General features: G+C 39.7%; 1 protein-coding gene across 2 annotated transcripts; it reads right to left on the bottom strand.

The window, feature by feature from the left end:
* Positions 1-11,645: 11,645 nt before the first annotated feature.
* LOC119537582 (olfactory receptor 52R1-like) lies at positions 11,646-17,511 on the bottom strand. 2 transcript variants are annotated; one of them, XM_037840101.1, is made up of 2 exons: positions 17,497-17,511; positions 11,646-12,590 (listed from the first exon to the last, which is right to left on the bottom strand). In XM_037840101.1, exons 1-2 carry the CDS (start codon positions 17,509-17,511, stop codon positions 11,646-11,648), a joined length of 960 nt encoding a protein of 319 aa, XP_037696029.1. The 2 variants fall into 2 exon arrangements, with proteins under 2 accessions (XP_037696029.1, XP_037696030.1); XM_037840102.1 differs by lacking the exon at positions 17,497-17,511 and having other exon boundaries at positions 11,646-12,599.
* Positions 17,512-18,984: the final 1,473 nt, after the last annotated feature.

Raw genomic sequence — 18,984 nt, 5'->3', positions numbered from 1 at the left:
TTGGATTTTATATGTCATGTCTTATTTTTTCCTCTCCCTCTTTTTACCTTTCCTGATGATGTTCATTTCTACACTCTTCTCCAAACCTCTTTCTCCTGTTTTTTCCTATCAGCCTGTAGCACTCTCTTTAGTATTTACTGTAGTGCCAGTCTTGCATTCATGAACTCTCTCAGTGTCTGTTTGTCTGAAAGTATTTTAATCTCTCCCTCAATTTTGAAGGACAGTTTTGGTGGATATAGAATTCTTGGTTGGCAGTTCTTCTCTTTCAGTATGTTAAATATATCATACCGCTGTCTTCTTGCCTCCATGGTTTCTTCAGAGAAATTTATGCATAGTCGTACCGAGCTTCCCTTGTATGTGATTGATTGCTTTTCTCTTGCTGCTTTGAGAATTGTCTCTTTGTCTTTGACATTGGACAATCTGATCAGTAAGTGTCTTTGAGTGTGTCTATTGGAGTCTATTCTGTTTGGGGTGTGGGGTACTTCTTGAATCTCAAATTTTCTGTCTTTCATAAGAGTTCAGAAATTTTCAGTGATTATTTATTCTATTATTCTTTCTGCCCCTTTCCCCCTCTCTTCTCCCTCTAGGACCCCCTTAACACATATGTTTGTGCATTTCATGTTGTCACTCAGCTCCCTAAGACCCTGCTCATATTTTTCCATTCTTTTCACCATCCGTTCTTTCATGTGTGTGAATTCAGATGTCTGGTCTTCCAATTCACTGATACTTTCTTCTGTGTGTTCAAATCTACTGTTGTATCCCTCCATTGTCTTTTTCATCTCCTCCATTATGCCCTTCATTCCTGTTCTAGTTTGCTAATGCTGCCAGAAGGCAAAACACTAGAGATGGATTGGCTTTTATAAAAGGGGGTTTATTTGGTTACACAGTTACAGACTTAAGGCCGTAAAGTGTCCAAGGTAACACATCAGCAATCAAGTACTTTCACTGGATGATGGCCAATGGTGTCTGGAAAACCTCTGTTAGCTGGGAAGGCATGTGGCTGGCATCTGCTCCAGAGTTTTGGTTTCAAAATGGCTTTCTCCCAGGATGTTCCTCTCTAGGCTGCAGTTCCTCAAAAATGTCACTCTTAGTTGCACTTGGGGTATTTGTCCTCTCTTAGCTTCTCTGGAGCAAGAATCTGCTTTCAATGGCCATCATCAAACTATCTCTCATCTGCAGCTCCTGTGCTTCCTTCAAAATGTCCCTCTTGGCTGTAGCTGCTCTTGAATATGTCACTCACAGCTGCACTGTGTTCCCTCTGCATGTCAGCTCATTTATATGGCTCCACTGATCAAAACCCACCCTGAATGTGTGGGGCCATGCCTCCATGGAAATAACTCATCAGAGTTATCACCTACAGTTGGGTGGGGTGCATTTCCATACAAATCTAATCGGCACCAAAACATCTGCCCCACAAGACTGCATCAAAGAATACGGTTTTTTCTGGGGGACATAATACATTCAAACTGGCACAATTCCCATAAGTTCTGTCATTTGTTTTCTCAAGTTTATGAATTCTTCTTTATGGTCATCCAGTGTCCTTTTTATATCCTTCATCCTTTTTGCTATGTCTTCCCTCAGTTCTTTGACTTGATTTTTGAATTGATTTAGATTTGTTTGAACATCTCCAATTAGTTCTTCCTTCAGCTCATTGAATTGATTTAGCAATAATTGCTTCAACTCCTGTATCTCAGTTGAACTATTCACTTGTTCCTTTGGCTGATTCATATTTTTGTGTTTCCTAGTATGGCTTGTTATCTTAAGCTCTCTAGGCATCTGACTTTCTTGATTAGTTTATTCTGTAGCTTCTTTTCACTTTTTTTTACCTAGGATTTTCTTGTTGGTTGTCTTTGTTTTCTAACCTTTGGTGTTTAGTTCAGCTTATTCTAGACCTGTAACTTAGATTCTGCTTAGTGGATCAAAGTTTTTCACCTCTTGTTTTTCTGTTTCTTGCCCTGCCTCTATGTAGCCTTTCTCTGTGGTGATCTCCTCAGATATTGTCAGCCCCAGTCAGGTTTTCCTAGTCCAGAGAGGCCCTGGTCTTTGGAGGAGGGTATGGAGTTTTCTTGAAAATGAGACCCTCCTGTGAGGCCTTTAAACTCTGTGCTTCTCCTATCCTGACCAGCAGGTGGTGCTTGCCAGCCCACCATTCCCTGATCAGTGTAAGGAGGCAGGGAGCCTTTAGTTCTCCAGGTGACCCTGACCCTGTCAGGATGTGGCTGACTGAACCTAATGAAGTCTCACCCCTGGGATCTGAGTTCCCAAGAGATCTGGGAAGCTATGGTGCTTAGCGAATTTTCTCCACCACTAGACTTACTGCTTTTTCTCAGAGCTATCTTATCTCTGCTCTTGCCTGGGCCCAATTTGCAAGTCTTTGAGGCTTTCTATAGTGGGATTCTTAGAGTAATTGTTTTAGAAAAAGAGAAAAAAATTAAAAAATAAAGGAAGGGCCCAGTGTGGACTATTTACAATCTTTGCAGATCTAATGGGCTATTGAAATGCTAAAAGACCAGGAGTTGAGGGCTACTAAGGAGCAATCAAAAAAACAGAGAACCTGGCTTTTCAGACAAGGCCTCTTCTTCCCTGAATTTGCATGTATGTCTGATTAGGTTTGAGCCCTGCCCTTCTCCATATTATGTTCACCTGACTCCAAGAAGTCTGTTTTTATTTTGTTTTCTTTTATTCTTTTTTTTTTTTTTTTGCTATTTGCTAGCCCTATCTCCTCTCCACTGGGCTGACTACTCCCAGATTTTCCAGTGTCTGTGCTCAGTTTATCTGTGGTCATAGCTTTCATTCTCCCTCCTGGTTCCCAGCACTGATGGCCCCTCCTTCCTCAGGATTGTGCCTGGCAGGGAGGGGCAAGGCCTCCTGGCCTTGAAAACTTACAGATTTCACTGACCTCAGCTGTTTCCACACATTAATAAGTGTTGTGTAAAGTTTGTCCAATCTCAAGTTCCTCTGCTGTGTCCCGTCCATGCAATTCCTGGCTTTCTACCAACTGCCCCTGAGGAGTAACTACAACCCAGACTTCACCATTCCATCTTCTGTTGCAATCTTTTAAAATAACACAGCAATTAATTTGGCTGCATTTATTGACTCTTCATTTCATGAAAGATATCTCTGTAGTTTCTGACACTGTTTGATAGCATTTACACACAGTAGAACTTTCAAAGCTGAAGTCAATGCTTTCATGCCCTGCTGTTGTTGTATAAACAGTTTATCTAATATTTTAAATCTTTTATCATTTTGACAGTGTTCTCAGCATCTTCACCAGAAGTAGATTCATCTCAAGAAATAATTTTCTTTGCACATCCACAAGAGGCATCTCCTCATCCATTCAAATTTATCATAAAATTGCAGCAATTCAGTCATGCAAGATTGAAGAAAACTTCAGGTTCCACATCCAATTATAATTCTCTTACTATTTCCACCACTTCTGCAAATACTTTCTCCATGGAAGTCTTGAACCCCTTCTAAACATCTGTTTATGTTAATATTTTGATCTTAAGAAATGTATTTCTTAAATAATAAGACATGAAAATCAAAATGACTCCTTGATACATGGATTTCAGAGTGGATATTGTATTTGCAGGCATGAAAACAACATGAATCTCATTGTACATCACTTTCAGAGCTCTTGAGTGACCAGGTACATTGTGTATGAGCAGTAATATTTTGAAAGTAATCTGTTTTTCTGAGCAGTAGGTCTCTACAGTGGGCTTAAAAATATCCAGTAAACCATGTTATAAGCAGATGTGCTGTCATCCATTCTTTTTTGTTCCCCCCATTTATAGAGCACAGCAAAGTAGATTTACCATATTTCTTAAGGGCCCTCAGATTTTCAGAACACTAAATGAACAATGGCTTCAACTGAAAGCCACCAGCTGCATTAGCCCCTAATAAGAGAATCAGCCTGTCCTTTGAAGCTTTGAAGGCCGGCCTTGACTTCTCTCTAGCTATGAAAATCTAGGATTTTCTTACTATTCCACCACTTCTGCAAATACTTTCTCCATGGAAGTCTTGAACCCCTTCTAAACATCCTAGATGGCATCTTCTTCCAATAGAAGGCTGTTCTGTTTACACTGAAGAGCTGTTGTTTAGTGCAGCCACCTTCATCAATTTTCTTAGCTAGATCTTTGGAATAGCTTGCTGCATCTTCTATGTCAATACTTGCTGCTTCACCTTGCATTTTTATGTTATGGAGATGGCTTCTTCCATTAAATATCAATCACCAAACTATGCTAGCTAAAAAGTTTCCTTCTGTAGCTTCCTCAGTTAAGGTCTTCCTCTGGATTAGGCTTTGCCTTATGGAAATATTCTGGCTGGTTTGATCTTCTATCCAACCACTAAAAGTTTTTCATTTGAAAATTAAGGCTGTTTCACTTCCTTCTCATTCATATGTTGACTGGAGAAGCACTCATAATTTTCTTCAAGAACTTTTCCTTTGCATAAACAACTTGGCTAACTGCTTGGTGCAAGACCTAGCTATTGCCCTATGAAGGATTTTGACATGCCTTCTCACCAAACTTAATCACTTCTAGCTTTTGAATTAAAAGCTCTTCCTTTCATTTGAACACTTAGAGGCCATTGTACTAATTTCAACCATGTGTCTGTGAAAATAGGGAGGCCTGAGGAAAGGGAGAGAGAGAGGGGAATGCATTTGGTGGAGCAGTCAGAAGATACATAAAATTTATTGATTAATGTCACTCTCTTCTATGGATGTGGTCCACAGCTAACCAATACAATTACAATAGTGATGTTAAAGATCACAGATCACCATAACAAACACAATGATAATGGAAAAGTTAGAAATATTGCAAATACTACCAAAATGTGACAAGCACACAAGAAATACGCACATGCTGTTGGAAAAATAGCTCCAATAGATTGCTTTATTCAGGGTTGCCACAAAACTTCAATTTGAAAAAAATGCTATATCTGCAAAGCACACTAAGGCAAAGCACAATAAAACAAGTTATGCCAGTAGGTAAATGGCAAGAAGTACTCAATTTCCATTGCATCATCTGGTTTCATATAGTCTAACATTTGAATTATTTCCTTTTTTATTTTTTATAATTAGTGATTTTATGTAAACTTTGTATGTGCTTTTTTTTTCTCAAATTCTATTTCTATTGAGATTCCCAGATGGTGAAAAATAAATGTTCTTTTAGCTGTCTTAATGCAAATTTCCCTTAAATAATGTTGTACCAATGTATATTTTGCCTACAGTGTAAAAATTAATGTTTTCAACTTAATCATCTGTGGGTGATGACATTTTAAAAATATTAAATAATTTGACAGATGAAAGTATCTTTTTATTCTCTTGTGATGAAGAATATAGGTCAACTAAAGTTTTATTATCAATCTCATCTCTCTGCATCAGAGCATCTGGGCCACTGACCTCTCTCTTGTTCTGTAATTGTTCCTTTCATTCAGAAATGTTGCCAACATCCTGGCCACTTGTTAGTAGGTGTGAATTTGCATTGATAAGCGATGCCTTTGCAAACGTTGCTCATTAATGTTCCCAGGATGGTTTGGTGATTAGAGTGTGGTGATGCTATGACCCTTGGCTCAGGGGTCTTTTCTACAAGATTTACTTATAGTTCTACGCTGTGATCTCAGGCATTCCACCCATTCCAGATTGGTTTATGATATGTGTCAGGTTATGGATGTCCCCAACAGTTGTTCCAAGCTATTTACTAGTTGTTTCTAGATATTCAGTAGTTGCTCTAGAGGACTAACTAAATTCCACTCCTCTCTGTGCTGTCATCTTGCCCAGCCTCTAACCATATTGATATTTTAAAAATGTGTAACCTGTTAAAGCTGGTAATGATGACCTGGGAATCGGTTTTACAGAAATGAAACTACAGGTACACATGGAGAGCTATATAAGAACATTTATTTCAGCATTGTTAATTCAAACATCTGTTAATAGAAAATAGTGAAATACACTACAAACCACCCATACCATAGAATATTACGCAAGCATTTGAATGAATTACAATGATACTAGTTGACCTGCCGCTGACTTCTTCCATAAAAAAAAGCAAAATGCAGGAAGGCATATAGAATGTTACTCAACATTTTTCCTATAGTCCCATGTTCCTACATTACATTTTGAACAATAAGGAAGATATGTCCTTTGGAAAATATGTCCATTCCAAAATCCATCTATGTCCAGCTAGTCACTTGCTTTTCTCCAAGGAATGGGTCAGTACCTGATGCATTTATTGGACTCTATTTTGCTAAAAGTCAAGATCACCCTGAATGAATGATGAGCACTCACATATGTGTGTTCTTGCTCTCTTGCTTGCTGTTTTCCGGTTGTAACAAGATTAGGGGCCTGAACTTTTGAGGGAATTTGGCCATCCTTGTCAACATGGACATGTGGGTAATGGACAAAGACTGCTTTGCAGACCTTTCAATTCTAGATTCATAGGAAAGGAGACGATCCATGTCCAAACATGTTTTTGCTTTATTGAGAACCCCCACATTGGCATTAGAGTGCTTACATATCAATAAAGACAGTAATTTGTTCCTCAACTAGCTATTCTTTCATTTCTATGTGGCTATCATCCTATGCTTCCTTCTGGAATCAAAGGTTTCCAGAAACGAGAGAATTGCATTCTATTCCATGATGGTTCACAACTAAGATAAACACATAGAAAATTGGAACCCAACGATTGATACTTCATTTCATCTGTGAGAGAGGGAGTGCTGAAATCTGCAGTAAGAAATCTCACCTTCATGGTCTGTTTTTCCTTTTCCGGCTTTGGGAACTCCAGCCTCAAAAGAGAGAATAGAGGCAGTGACTTCAGGTACAGCAGACAGAGACTCAATATTAATGTTTTGCATGAAAAGGTGGGACAGCAGGACCTCACTCACCTGCAGCTTCAAGCTCATCTTCTCGGAGATACTTGGACCTTGGTGCTTCCATCCCCATTCCAATTCCTACCATTAGGATTATCTCCTGACCCATCAACACCAACTGAATCACAAACCCCATCCCTACCATCAGTGCTGCCAAAATGATCAGCACCACTGGCAGCATCCTCTGCTAACCTTCATTTCCTCATCTCCAACCCTATAATGGTTGTTCCACAAAACTTGCCAGAGACTATCATCCTCCACACCTTTGTATATCTTTCTGTAGTCCTCAAATGTTCTTTGCTCCTTATCCTAAATTGATTCTTTCAGATTCAGAAAATGTTTATTCATATGCTTGATATAATTAATTTATCTTCAAATGCATTCCCATTGCTACTTTAGTTGAGTAATGTAAGAACAATAGTTTGGAGTTGGACTTGTATTTTAATTATATCTCTGTCACTCATTGGCTGTACACCTTGTTTAAAGTACAAGTTCACTTTAAGCCTCAGTTTCCTTATCTGTCAAATGAAGATAATAATTGCTCTTACTCAGGAAGTTGTTATGAAGACAATAGGAGAAAATTAATGTAAGAATTACACCACAGGGCATATATATCTATGATATTTGTATTAATTTCTAAGGCTACTGTTACAAAGTTCCAAAACATGCATGACTGAAAACAACAGAAATTTATTCTCCCACAGTTCTAGAGGCTGGATGCCTGAAATCAAGGAGCTGGCAGGACCATGTTCCTGAAGGCCCTGGGAGGATGTTTCCTTGGCTTCTCCAGCTTCCGGTGAGCCTATGTGGCCTTGGTCTTGCAGATGCATCACTCTAGGCCCTGCCTTCTTCTTTACCTGCCCTTCTTCCCTGTGTATATCTTCTGTGCCTCAGTGTCCAAATAAGTCTTTTCTCTTATAAAGTCACAAGTCATTGGATTTTAGGACCACCCCAATCCAGTATATAACCTCACCTTCATTATATCTACAAATAAGTACTCATTCACAGGTAGTATGAGTTAGGATTTTAACCCCTTATCTGTTTGGAGGACAGAATTCAATCCATTGTACCCACTATTCAACAATGCATACTACCCAAATGACTGGCTTACTTATTAATTGACATGTCTGTCATCTCCATTAGATAGAATATTGGTAGTTTCCACATACACAATGTTCCTGCTCTGTGCTGGCATTGTGCTGGGATCTCAGGTGAGTAAAGCACCATTCCTCCTCACAGGGAGTTAGTCAGGGTCAGGCACACAAACAGGTTAGTAGAATATAAAGGGGTGAGTGTGGTGAGAGCAGAATATAGCAGGAGCTGCAGGAACACAGACAAAGTGACTCCAGGAGTAGCTCTGCATTTTTTTCTCTATATCCTGAGCACCAAGCATAGCACTGGGATCATATAAAATAGTCAAGAGATGTTTGTTGAATTAGACTATGAAATGTCATTGTAGTAACAACCCTGTGTTTGGCTCTGTGAAGAGTAGATGGTACAGATGAAGCACTCTCCTCCTGAAAATACTCTTGAACTGGGCCCAGAGATCACGGCTATGTGTGATGAACATTTAAAACCCCTGAGAAGCTGACCTGCCAGGGGCTGCCTTTGTTAAGGCTCTGTCTGCCTCTCCTAGTCACTGTGTTGCTTGAGGGAAGATGGACCCTGAGATGGCTGTGCCCATCTTCCAATTGGGAAATTGAGTCCCTCACTCCAAGGGCTCACTTGATAGTTTCTACAAATGACTGCAGGTAGCTTGAGTTTAGTTACAAATTTGATGTCTTGGACCTATAGTCTTTTCAAATTTTAATGAGGATATGTACCTATTTTCATTGATTCAGAATATTTAAGTTTGCTTGATAAGGTTACATAGTATATATAAATAACATAGGTTCCTATATTGGAGCTGAAATTGTTAGGTGTTCAGTGTGCTGGTTTTGTCTCAAGCTAATTAGTTGCTTCAATTGCCAGTTTCTCCTGTCTCCTACTATAGCCCATCCTCTAACAGGATGCTTGGTGCTGAATAATTACTCAATATATATTTCCATAGAAAATTAAAATGCTCTGAATATTTTATTTTTTTAAAGCAAGTTGAGTAGGGAACAGATTACTATTTATATAACAGACTTATCTTGTTTGACAAACAACATACTTGAAAATTTAAGGTCCATGGGAATGTCACAATGAAAGGAGTCCTTGGGACTGAAAAGCTTGGTAACCAGTTGTTCGGGCCCAGACCAAGTTTGTACAGAGCACAGGCTGGTGCTGCTGCAAGACCAAAAACACCCCAAGCACAGAAGGAGCCATAGATTTATTGGGACTTAAGCACATGAGAGATTCTCCAGTGGCAGCCTGGTCTGGAGGGATAGCACACTGCAAAGGAATGGGGAGAGTAAAAGGGACAGTGCATGATTTTAGAGGCAAGCCTTCCATATAGTATGAGGACTTTGGGCCTCTAGTGTAATCATTAAAGGGGCTTAAGACCTGATGTTTTAATAAGATTAATGCTTAAGACTAAGTTATAATCAATGCCATTTACATCCATGATTACATTCTTCTGCCTTTGGGGAGACTATTTACTTAATTGACCTTTGTCCTTGGCTGAAGCAGGCTTGCTAAGTGTGTTTAGGAAGGAGCCCAGGCCCTGGGCTATCACAGCAGTCTTGGAGAAATCAGGCAGAAATGGGCTTGTAAATACCATCATGTGGTCAGTGCTGGAATTGTTGGGACAATAATACTAGGCACATGTTATCTAATTCATAATTCATTCATGTATCTAATATTTTTTATGTGCTAGATCTGAGAATAGACTGGTGAATTTAGAATAGACTATAATAGCCTATAATTTTATGGAAGTTGTATGAAATCAGAAGGACATATGATAAATGAGTAATTTAAATAATTACAGATAAACAGAAAGTGCTGTGGAAGAAATAAAATATTGGTGTTGATAAAAAATTTAGGGGGTGGGATTTATTGGAGACAGGTGGGTTAAAAAACAAATCACTGAGAAAGTTCCACTAGTTGAGACCTGAAGGATGAAAGGGAATCAAAATGCCCAAGCAAAGAGCAGTTCAGGCAGAAGGAAGGGTAAAAGCAAAGCCCTAATTCAGACAGAAGTTTGATAGGTTGGGAAACAATAGAAGACTAGAAGTACTGGGAAAAAGGAGAGATGTATCAGCATATCAACTGGCATAGGTTGAAAAAACAGAATATGTAACAGTAAAAACAAGGAACACCATTTTGCACGTCATTAACTAATTCACTGATAAGTGGCTCAAGGTCCCTTACTACTTTAAATTTTGGGGAGTCTGAAAAAGCAACACCTATTGTTTTCTGGAGGCATTTGCAGGTTCCAATAATCTGTCTCTTCTGGAAAAAACAAACATGTGCCTGATTCCTCTTAAAGTACCATCAACTGAAGTTCTTTTCAGTAACATCAGAACCTGAGTTCTATATCCTTCTTTACTCTCAAATTTATAGGAAGAATGGTGAATGAAGATGATTCAATTGCAATGATGCTAAAGAAGAATGATTTTTAAAAATATACATTTTTTAATTTAAAAGCAAAGTGAATGTTAACAAATGCTAAAATATCTAGTGACTTCCCCATCACCTTTACCATAGAGCATGGCTATCTTCAGAAGAGAATCTTCTTCCTCTTGTTTCCCCAACTCCTCTTCTTCATTCTGAAATTCATTCTGAAATTCTCTTCAAATGGAGATGAGAGATGAATGTTTCAGCTCACATAGCCTCATCCTCCCAATGTCAAGAGGTTGTGACTCTGGCAGCAATTCTTACATGTAGATGTTCAGGCACTCATGGGAGTTCATCTAGTCCAGAGTCCAGAGTCTCTCAGACTGCCCACTCCACCCCCCCTAAGGTTTTGCAATACATTACCTCTCCTATACATTTTTGTTTTAATGATTTTTCTTATCCTAGAATGAAACTTCCTTAACTGAGGATAATTTTTAAAATACACAAATGTGACAAAGTAAATAAAAATGTCACAAATATCTCTACCCTTGGTAACAATTATTAGCATTTGGATGTATTTCCCAAATTTTTCTAGGCACTTACAAATCTCTTTAAATTTGCATCAAACCTTATTGGCAATTGTCTTTTCTTCCTTTTCAGTTTAATCTTATATCATGATTATAATTCACATCTTTCGACATCTGTCGCAAATAGAATACTTAAATAATACCTAATATTCAATTGTGCATTGCTATATCTGGTTTCATTTAGATCAACATTTGAATGATTTCCTGTTTTATTATAAACAATTATTTTATGTATATTCTGTACATACTTTTGTTTCTCAAATTATATTTCTATAGTGATTTTCAGATTAGGAAATATACATATACTTTTCAATTGCCTAATGCAAATATCAAAATTCATTTAAACAATGTTGTACCAATTTCTGCCTGCAGTGAAAAAAAATTTTTCACCTTAGCCACCTGTGGAAAATGACATTTTGAAACATCTTCACTTATACTTTTTTCTTATTCCCTTGTGATGAAAAACATGGTTCAAATCAGATTTTGTTAATCAGTCACATCTTTCTGCATCAGATCATCTGGGCAACTGACTTCTCCCTTATTCTACATGTCCTGAAAATTGTTCCTCTTGCTACAGGAAGGTTGACAACCACTTGGCCACTTGTTCACAGAGGTGAATTTACACAGATATGTGATGGTCTGGCACATTTCCCATTAATGTCCCCAGGATGGTGGGGTGATTAGAGTGATGGTGATGTTGTAAGCCTTGTCTCAGGAGTCCTTGCCACAACATCCCTGTATAACCCTATCCTGGATCTGTTTGGTTCTAACTCCATAGATGATGGGGTTGAGCATGGGAGGAACCAGTAGGTAGACATTAGCAAACATGATGTGTACCACTTGGGGCACATGATGGCCAAAGCGGTGGGTGAGGAAAGTAAAGAGGGCTGGGATATACAAAGCTAAGATAACACAGATATGGGAAGCACATGTGCCAAAAGCCTTGAGCCGGGCTTCACTTGAGGGCAGCCGCAGCACAGCTCTCAAGATCATGACATAGGATACACTGATGACAAATATATCAAAGCCACCCACAGAGAAGGCCACAAAGAGTCCATATGCACGATTTACTGTGGTATCAGCACACACCAGCTTCAGCACAGCCATGTGCTCACAGTATGATTGAGGAATGACCCGGTTCTGGCAGAAAGGCATTCTGGAGACCATGAAGCAGAAGGGGCTCACCCACAGCACCCCTCTTAGCATCACAACTGCCCCCAGTTTGCCCACAACAAATGGGGTCAGGATACTCGAGTGGCGCAGTGGGAAGCAGATAGCCACGTAGCGGTCCAAGGCCATAGCCATGAGCACCCCGGACTCCACAGAAGCAAAGGTGTGGATGAAGAACACCTGGGTGAGGCAGGCATGGTAGCCAATCTCATGAGCATGAAACCAGAGTATGGCCAGCATTTTAGGTTGGGTGGAGGAGGAGAGGACCAGGTCAGTGACAGCCAGCATGGCCAGAAAGAGGTACATGGGCTCATGGAGCGTGAGGTCAGTCCGGATTATATGAAGGAGAGTGATATTGCCCAGAACAGCGACAGCGTACATGGCACAGAATGGAAAGGCAATCCAGAACTGGGAACTGTCAAGTCCTGGGATTCCAAGCAGAACAAAGGACACAGGATGAGAAGAGCTGTTCCTGGAAGCCAGCATCTTAGGTTGGCTAATTTGTTCTCTGTTGGGATGTACTGCTTTCTGCAGGTGACAACAATGAAAGTAATAATTTATTATTAACTAGAAGTCTTTTGGTTAGGCCAATTGGGTAATTGTAAGCTAGAATAATTTAAATGGTTTTAATACAGTTTTTCAACATGGGGCAATGGTAAACATTATACTTTGTTATTATTTATGTCATTCAGAAATTGGAATTAGAAAACGTATTTGCATTTCAATTATTTTTAAGAATCAATATTTTTCTTGAAAGAGAATTTGATAAATGAAAACTATTTTGAAAAATAATATCATACATCTTAGTAATGCTTGTCCTTTTTTTGTTTAGAATTAAGAACTGGTTTGTTCAACCCTTTCCTATAGGTCCTTCTTTTCATCCTTCTGTATAAGCCACTTACTTGTACAACTTTGCAAGGTAAGAAGCCAGTTGGAAAACACTGAATTAAAGGATCATTGCAATTATGCAGTAACGTTGAGTTAGCCTAGACTCCAAGATAATTTACTACAAAGATCTGACAGTAAGATACTGACCCTCCATTTGTGTAATGATAATTACACATATTATTTTTAATGTGAAGCATTTCATAGATCAGAGAGCTAAATTTTTTTGAAACAAGTTTTAGGCTTTGTGGGCCAAAGAGTATCTTTTGCAGCTTGTTACTTATGTCACTGTTGTGCAAGAGCAGCCTCAGACACTACATAAATGCATGAGTGTCACTGTATTCCAATAAAACTTTACTTAGGCTACAGGTTGGATTTAGTTATATCTGTATAGTTTTCCAACTCCTGTCCTTTATGAAACATTTTCAAGAGGTCAATCCATAAACCTGCCCTTTCTCCAGCACCTTTGTTCTTGGCACAGAGTAGGAGCTCAATAGACATTTGCTGAAGGAATTAACAAACAAAAGGCATTAGTCAATGGCAATACACCCATTAGCTGATGATATGTATGTTAAAATGTCCTCATAAATATGGGCAGCCCTTCCCTCATCACTCAGTTTTCATACCCACTAAATATTTATGCCAATTTCTACTAGAGGTTGCCCTGCTGGCCAGTGAATGACTTCGGGAGTGTCCCTCTGCCCCTACTTACATGACGTGCACTGATCCCAGTGTCTGATCCCCTGGTGACCATGCCCTCTCTCAGAGTGGAAGGCATCACAGCTCACATGGGTCTTACCAGCATCTTTCCCCTATTTAGTCCCAGTTGTCCTGTGACTTTATTTGAAAGCTTTAGTTCTTACTTACTCCAGAGAAGAATCACCAAGGAAAGAAGAGTGTCCTTTCTAAACTCCATTTCCAAATCAGCTTTGGTGATAAACAAATGTTTCATTCAACTAGACCCAATAATTCTGAAAGGTTTCCTCAAGATCCCAAATAGGCCTACCCTCCTCCTGATTTTGCCCAGAAACATCACTTTTTTCTTTATAATGAACCCTAATGGTTGAGAAATGGGGCCTAGACTTTATCAATCTTGCTGTAAACCAGAAGCTTTTTCCGCATTACCATTCAACCTGGATAATTCCAAACAAATAGTAATGTTCAGCGTATGGAGAAAATTCAAGAACACACATTATCTGGGTCCTAGTGTAACTGGCACCCTGCTGACAACAGTGCCAGGCAGAACCTCATTCCAGGTACGGGCTCTCACCATGGAAATAATTCAGAGATGAGAGTGGCCAGTAGGAATAAGTAGTAAGGTTTATTAAAGAAAGAGAGAAAGAATCCATGTAAAAGAGACAATGTGGACATGTTCAAGGGAGAAGCATGCACTGAGTGGCAGTGGCTTAGCTTGTTTTATAGGGAAGTTTTTCAGTATTTTTTTTTTATCTTAACCTTTGAACACCAGGTGTCTTCTTTATTCTAGGAGGAGATAGTTATAAGAACATCTTTATCAGAACATCTGACCTGCTGGTTATGTATCTGAAATTTGTCCTTGGGCAGATGTTTAACCTTTATGACCCCATGCCTTCTGTCATTAACTAAGAATTTGCTTTGGGCCTATGATTTTACAAGCTTTTATGGTTTGGGGAGGTTTTGAGCTTTAGGAAACATTTTTGTAACATGAGGTTTGCAGCTGCCGTTCACAGTTCTCCATTTACTCTTTCAAAGCTGAATGGAAGACCAGGGACTACAGCCTTGATGCCCTATTCTATCCTGCTTCACTAGGGGTCTATTTTATCTCCTTCAGCATGAGCTGGTCTTCCCAACTGTCTTAAATACTCTGTAGGAGCCAGAGTCTTCCTTTCTACCTGGCATTTGCCCCTTTTATCCCCTCTACTTGTAGAAACACAGTTCCAGAGGCTCAGGGGCACCTGGAAGAACATACTTTGACCATTAACATTCCTGCATCAGGCACTGGTGGAGATGACAGCTAAGGATAACATTCCTCAAAGTCTCTAATAATATCTGATTAATTCTGGACATTATCACTATTTTTCTTGATGTAGCACTACAAAATTTTAAAACTATTGTTTTTAAATCTCATAAAACCTCTGTATCTTCATTTTATAATGGGAAAAATAATCTCAGAGTAATTAAGTGATTGGGCTAATGTCACGTAATAAATCAGTGTCAGAGTGCAGGACTCCACACAGCCATGCTCTCTGTGGTACACTCTGCTGTCTCTGGTTGGTTGGAGCAGAGCTGGTTGCCTTATTGTGACAAAGTCTGATAAAAAGGGTAGTTGCACACATACATACTACATCAGAGTCAGGTATGCATTTGAAATCAGGACTCTTGCTTCTTGATTATGTGCTCCCCTCCTTCACAGACTGGATGCTTCTAGAATAGTCTCCAGGTTGGTATTTCTCAGGAAGTACTGCTCTCCTTGGTTTTATATCTTTATCAGCTTCTGCCAATAAATGTGAAAGGAAAGCTCATCTATTATGCCTTCTTTTAAAGGTGGAGACCCTTTTCTAAACCAAGATTGTCTACCCATATTCTGCAGCTCCCTTCAACAGCCAGTCTTTGCTCCCCCCTGTCTGTACCCCAGAATCTCCCATGGCCTCTCCACAAGCTGAACTCCCCCGTATCAGAGCTGCCAATCAACATAATCATTCCATGCTGCCTGCTCTGACTTTATGTTCTCAGTTTTCTCCCTTGGGTGGATACTGGAGGAGCAGTGCTAACTTGGGGCTCAACTCTGAAGAGGAAGATGGGGGCTCCTGACAGGTGCCCTCTCCCCTCTCTGCTCTCTCTCCTGTTGCCCATGAAATCGGGTGGCCTCAGTCTCAGAAATCCTCTGGTCTCTTTCCCCTCGCAGCCATAGGAACCCAACAGGGATGAGAAGAGATGAGGATACCAGTCACATGGGAGTATGCTGGGTGTGAGACCATTTTCAACCATTTACGTTCAGTGTGAGGTTTTCTGCAGCCTTACTAGGGGAAAGCACAGGTTATCAACTTGCTTCTGGGTTGATTATGGAAATGTATATTCCCCAGAGAATAGTAAATGAAAGAACAGGATAACCTCCCTCCTGGCCAAACACTGTTTCCTCCTCTCCCTGGTACTAATTATGTTCTTTGACTGTCTCACTGACCAGAACTCTTGTAACTATGGTGAATACTGAGTGCTGAAATTTTATAATATCCTTTTAAAATATTACAGCCACAGTTAGCACACACTGAAGTTCTGATCTATTTTTCTGGCCCTCAAAATAAAAGGTGAATTGTGTGAACTTAAATAGCTTTTGGTACATGAAATATGGTTACAAGGACTCTGTTCTCACAGTGAGTGGAGCTCAGTTTGGATCTGTGAGCCTTGAGTTTGAATCCAGCAATGGTACTCACTGGTTCTGCTGGGCTTCGGTTATTTCACTCATTATGTGGAAACAGTTCTGTCCATCAATTCAGCCATATTGTTCAAGCCAGAGAAAGGATAAAGAATAAAAGATCTTGCTAAGGGATAACTTCCAAGAAATTTAGTTTTCTGGTCTCTCAGTTTGTGATGCTTAACACTAAGGCACAGAGGAAAAATGATGGAGCAGGGAAGTGTTCAGATCACAGCTCTTTTGTTCAGGGTTGATGTAGGGAAGCTGGCTTCCTGCCTTTCTCTGGTCTCCTAGCAGGACACAGTGGGAACAGTGAATCTTCTCTTCACCTCAGACTGAAGCTCAGTTAACAAGTATATTCTGTCCTGAAGCCCCTAGTGAGTTGTGCTATTCTGCACAGTGCATTCCCTTTCCTTTTGGCTTATTGCAGCCTCTCAGAGTCCTGCTGCTCTAAAACAAAGACAGAGATGCCTGGGACACAGGGAAACACTCACCTGTAACTTCTGTTCTGTTTCTGACCAATCTAGGCATGTCAGCAGCTCTCAATGGCTCCTGGGATTCAGACTTTAATAGAGACCTGAGCTTGGGGCCTATTTAAAGGACCGAATTTGTCCCTTCCCTTCCCCCAAGCATTAGTCCCCTCCCTCCCCCTGAGCCCCACTGACTCACACTGGCACAGCTCTCCTCTGAGACTGCCCAGACTAAAGCTGGGAGCATTAACCCCCTAACTTTCCTGTCTCCTCTGTAAACACAAGCAAAGACAGGCAATTTGAATGCATGGGTGAAAATGTGTGCTTTGGATCATTGCAGAGTGTGAGTTTGTATGAATATTTTGTCATTCAGAGTATGTGCATGTACAAATTGAAGTATTTTTCTACAATTGAAAATGTGTTGTGTCAATGCTGTTGTGTGTATATGAGAGGTATATTGCTCTATATGTGTATAAGATATGTCTAGGTTTGATTGGGAGTGGATGTATAGGTGTGTATAAGTATGTGCATATGTACAAATATGAATAATCTTTTGCATTAGAGTATACATATTTAGTGTAATATCATGGTTCTGTGAGTGCAAGTACTTAAGGATGTGTGTGATCTGCTACATACCTGATAGTACAAGAGTATATATCATTGCTTATACAGATGAGTGTGTATATACAAGCAGTTTGGGTCTGATGGGGATGTTGAAAACCTATTGGTGACTCAGTGTGTACTCAGGTGGCACTGGTTCTAACAGTGCCAACTTCTTGTTTTGTTATCTAGAGTGAGAAAGGCTTCTAGATGGCAGGCCTGCCATAAGCATTTTTCAAACTCTGAGTCTGGAAGGCCCTCTTCATTCAGTCTGAACAGTCAGAGCCTACTCTGAGCTTCCTCTTTCCTCTCTTCAATCTCTGTGTAGGGTCCTGCTGTATTGTGTTAATTATTTTCTCTCCACTCTCCTCAATGAATGAGGCAAAGTTAAGATTTGTGAAAGAACATTTTAAAACAGCAAGAAAAGATGTATTTACAAAGAGTGAAAATCAGTCAGACTTGAGACGCTATGCCTTAAAAAATACAAAACCCAACATGCATTTAAAGAAAAAAAAATAACATCCAAAGGTAGCAAGGTTACTGGGTTTATGTGAATCTATCCCTGGTAGATCATGGGTTTCATCTTCACAAAGGTCACGACACACCTTCACACATCAACATAACAAAAGTCAGGGATACAATTTATTTCTAGGGATTTCAGGATTATGGGGAATATTCATGTTTTTATTATTTTCCTGGTCAGGATGACATTGAAATTAAGGGTTTATTTTTGGTTACAAAGTTTTTCTCTGCCTACATTTTTTTTTTTTCTTTTAACTGTGATATGTGAAGTCCTGAGTGTACTGGAAGTAGAACAAAATGTCATTTACTTTTTTTCCAAATAGTCTTTTTTCCCCAAACCAAATATGACTTCTAGAGGAATGTCTAAATATACCCATCTCTCTCTGTCTCCTCCAGAGTCCCAAATGCCAGGGTGTCCCCTAAGAGAGTATGAAATCCAGGGTCTTGTAGAAGTTTTTTGTCAAGCCAAATGAACCACTTTTCAAGCTTTTCAAGGAGTCCTGCTGAATCTTTGAAGTAGGAAAGTCAACCTTTTCCTCACCAACTCTCCAATAGACCCCTCTTCATTTGTGTCTTTCAAAAGCTGATAACTCTACGGGAGGCATCGAGGACTTGGGCAAATGACTCACAGTCTTGCTCTGAACTCAAGTCTTCACTAGAAGGTGCAAAGATTTCTGCACTTTGTTGAGACCGGTCAGGTCCATTACATTAACTTGTAGCCAAACCAATCAGAAGTCACTTTTTGTAGTTTGCAAGGACAGGGGCAGTAAACAATGTTTGGAAAGGAAGTTTTGATTGAAGAAAATGTTGTTGAGGATATTGACATGAGAGTCCTGTGAAACTTCCATGTACCACATATCCTGACATCTGTTGAACTTTTGTCAACAGTGCCTCAGCGAGTCACCCTCAGGTGTGGCCTGGACCATGTGACAGCTCAGAGCTGCTCAGTCTCTGAATTCTTCAGCATCTCACTCATTGTTTCAACCACATTCATGTCAATAACCTCAACAAC

This window comes from Choloepus didactylus, chromosome 6 (assembly GCF_015220235.1).
Source record: "Choloepus didactylus isolate mChoDid1 chromosome 6, mChoDid1.pri, whole genome shotgun sequence".
NCBI classification, from domain to species: domain Eukaryota; kingdom Metazoa; phylum Chordata; class Mammalia; order Pilosa; family Megalonychidae; genus Choloepus; species Choloepus didactylus.
The sequence above is the reverse complement of the archived record's forward strand: the minus strand, read 5'-3'. Positions and strand labels throughout refer to the sequence as shown.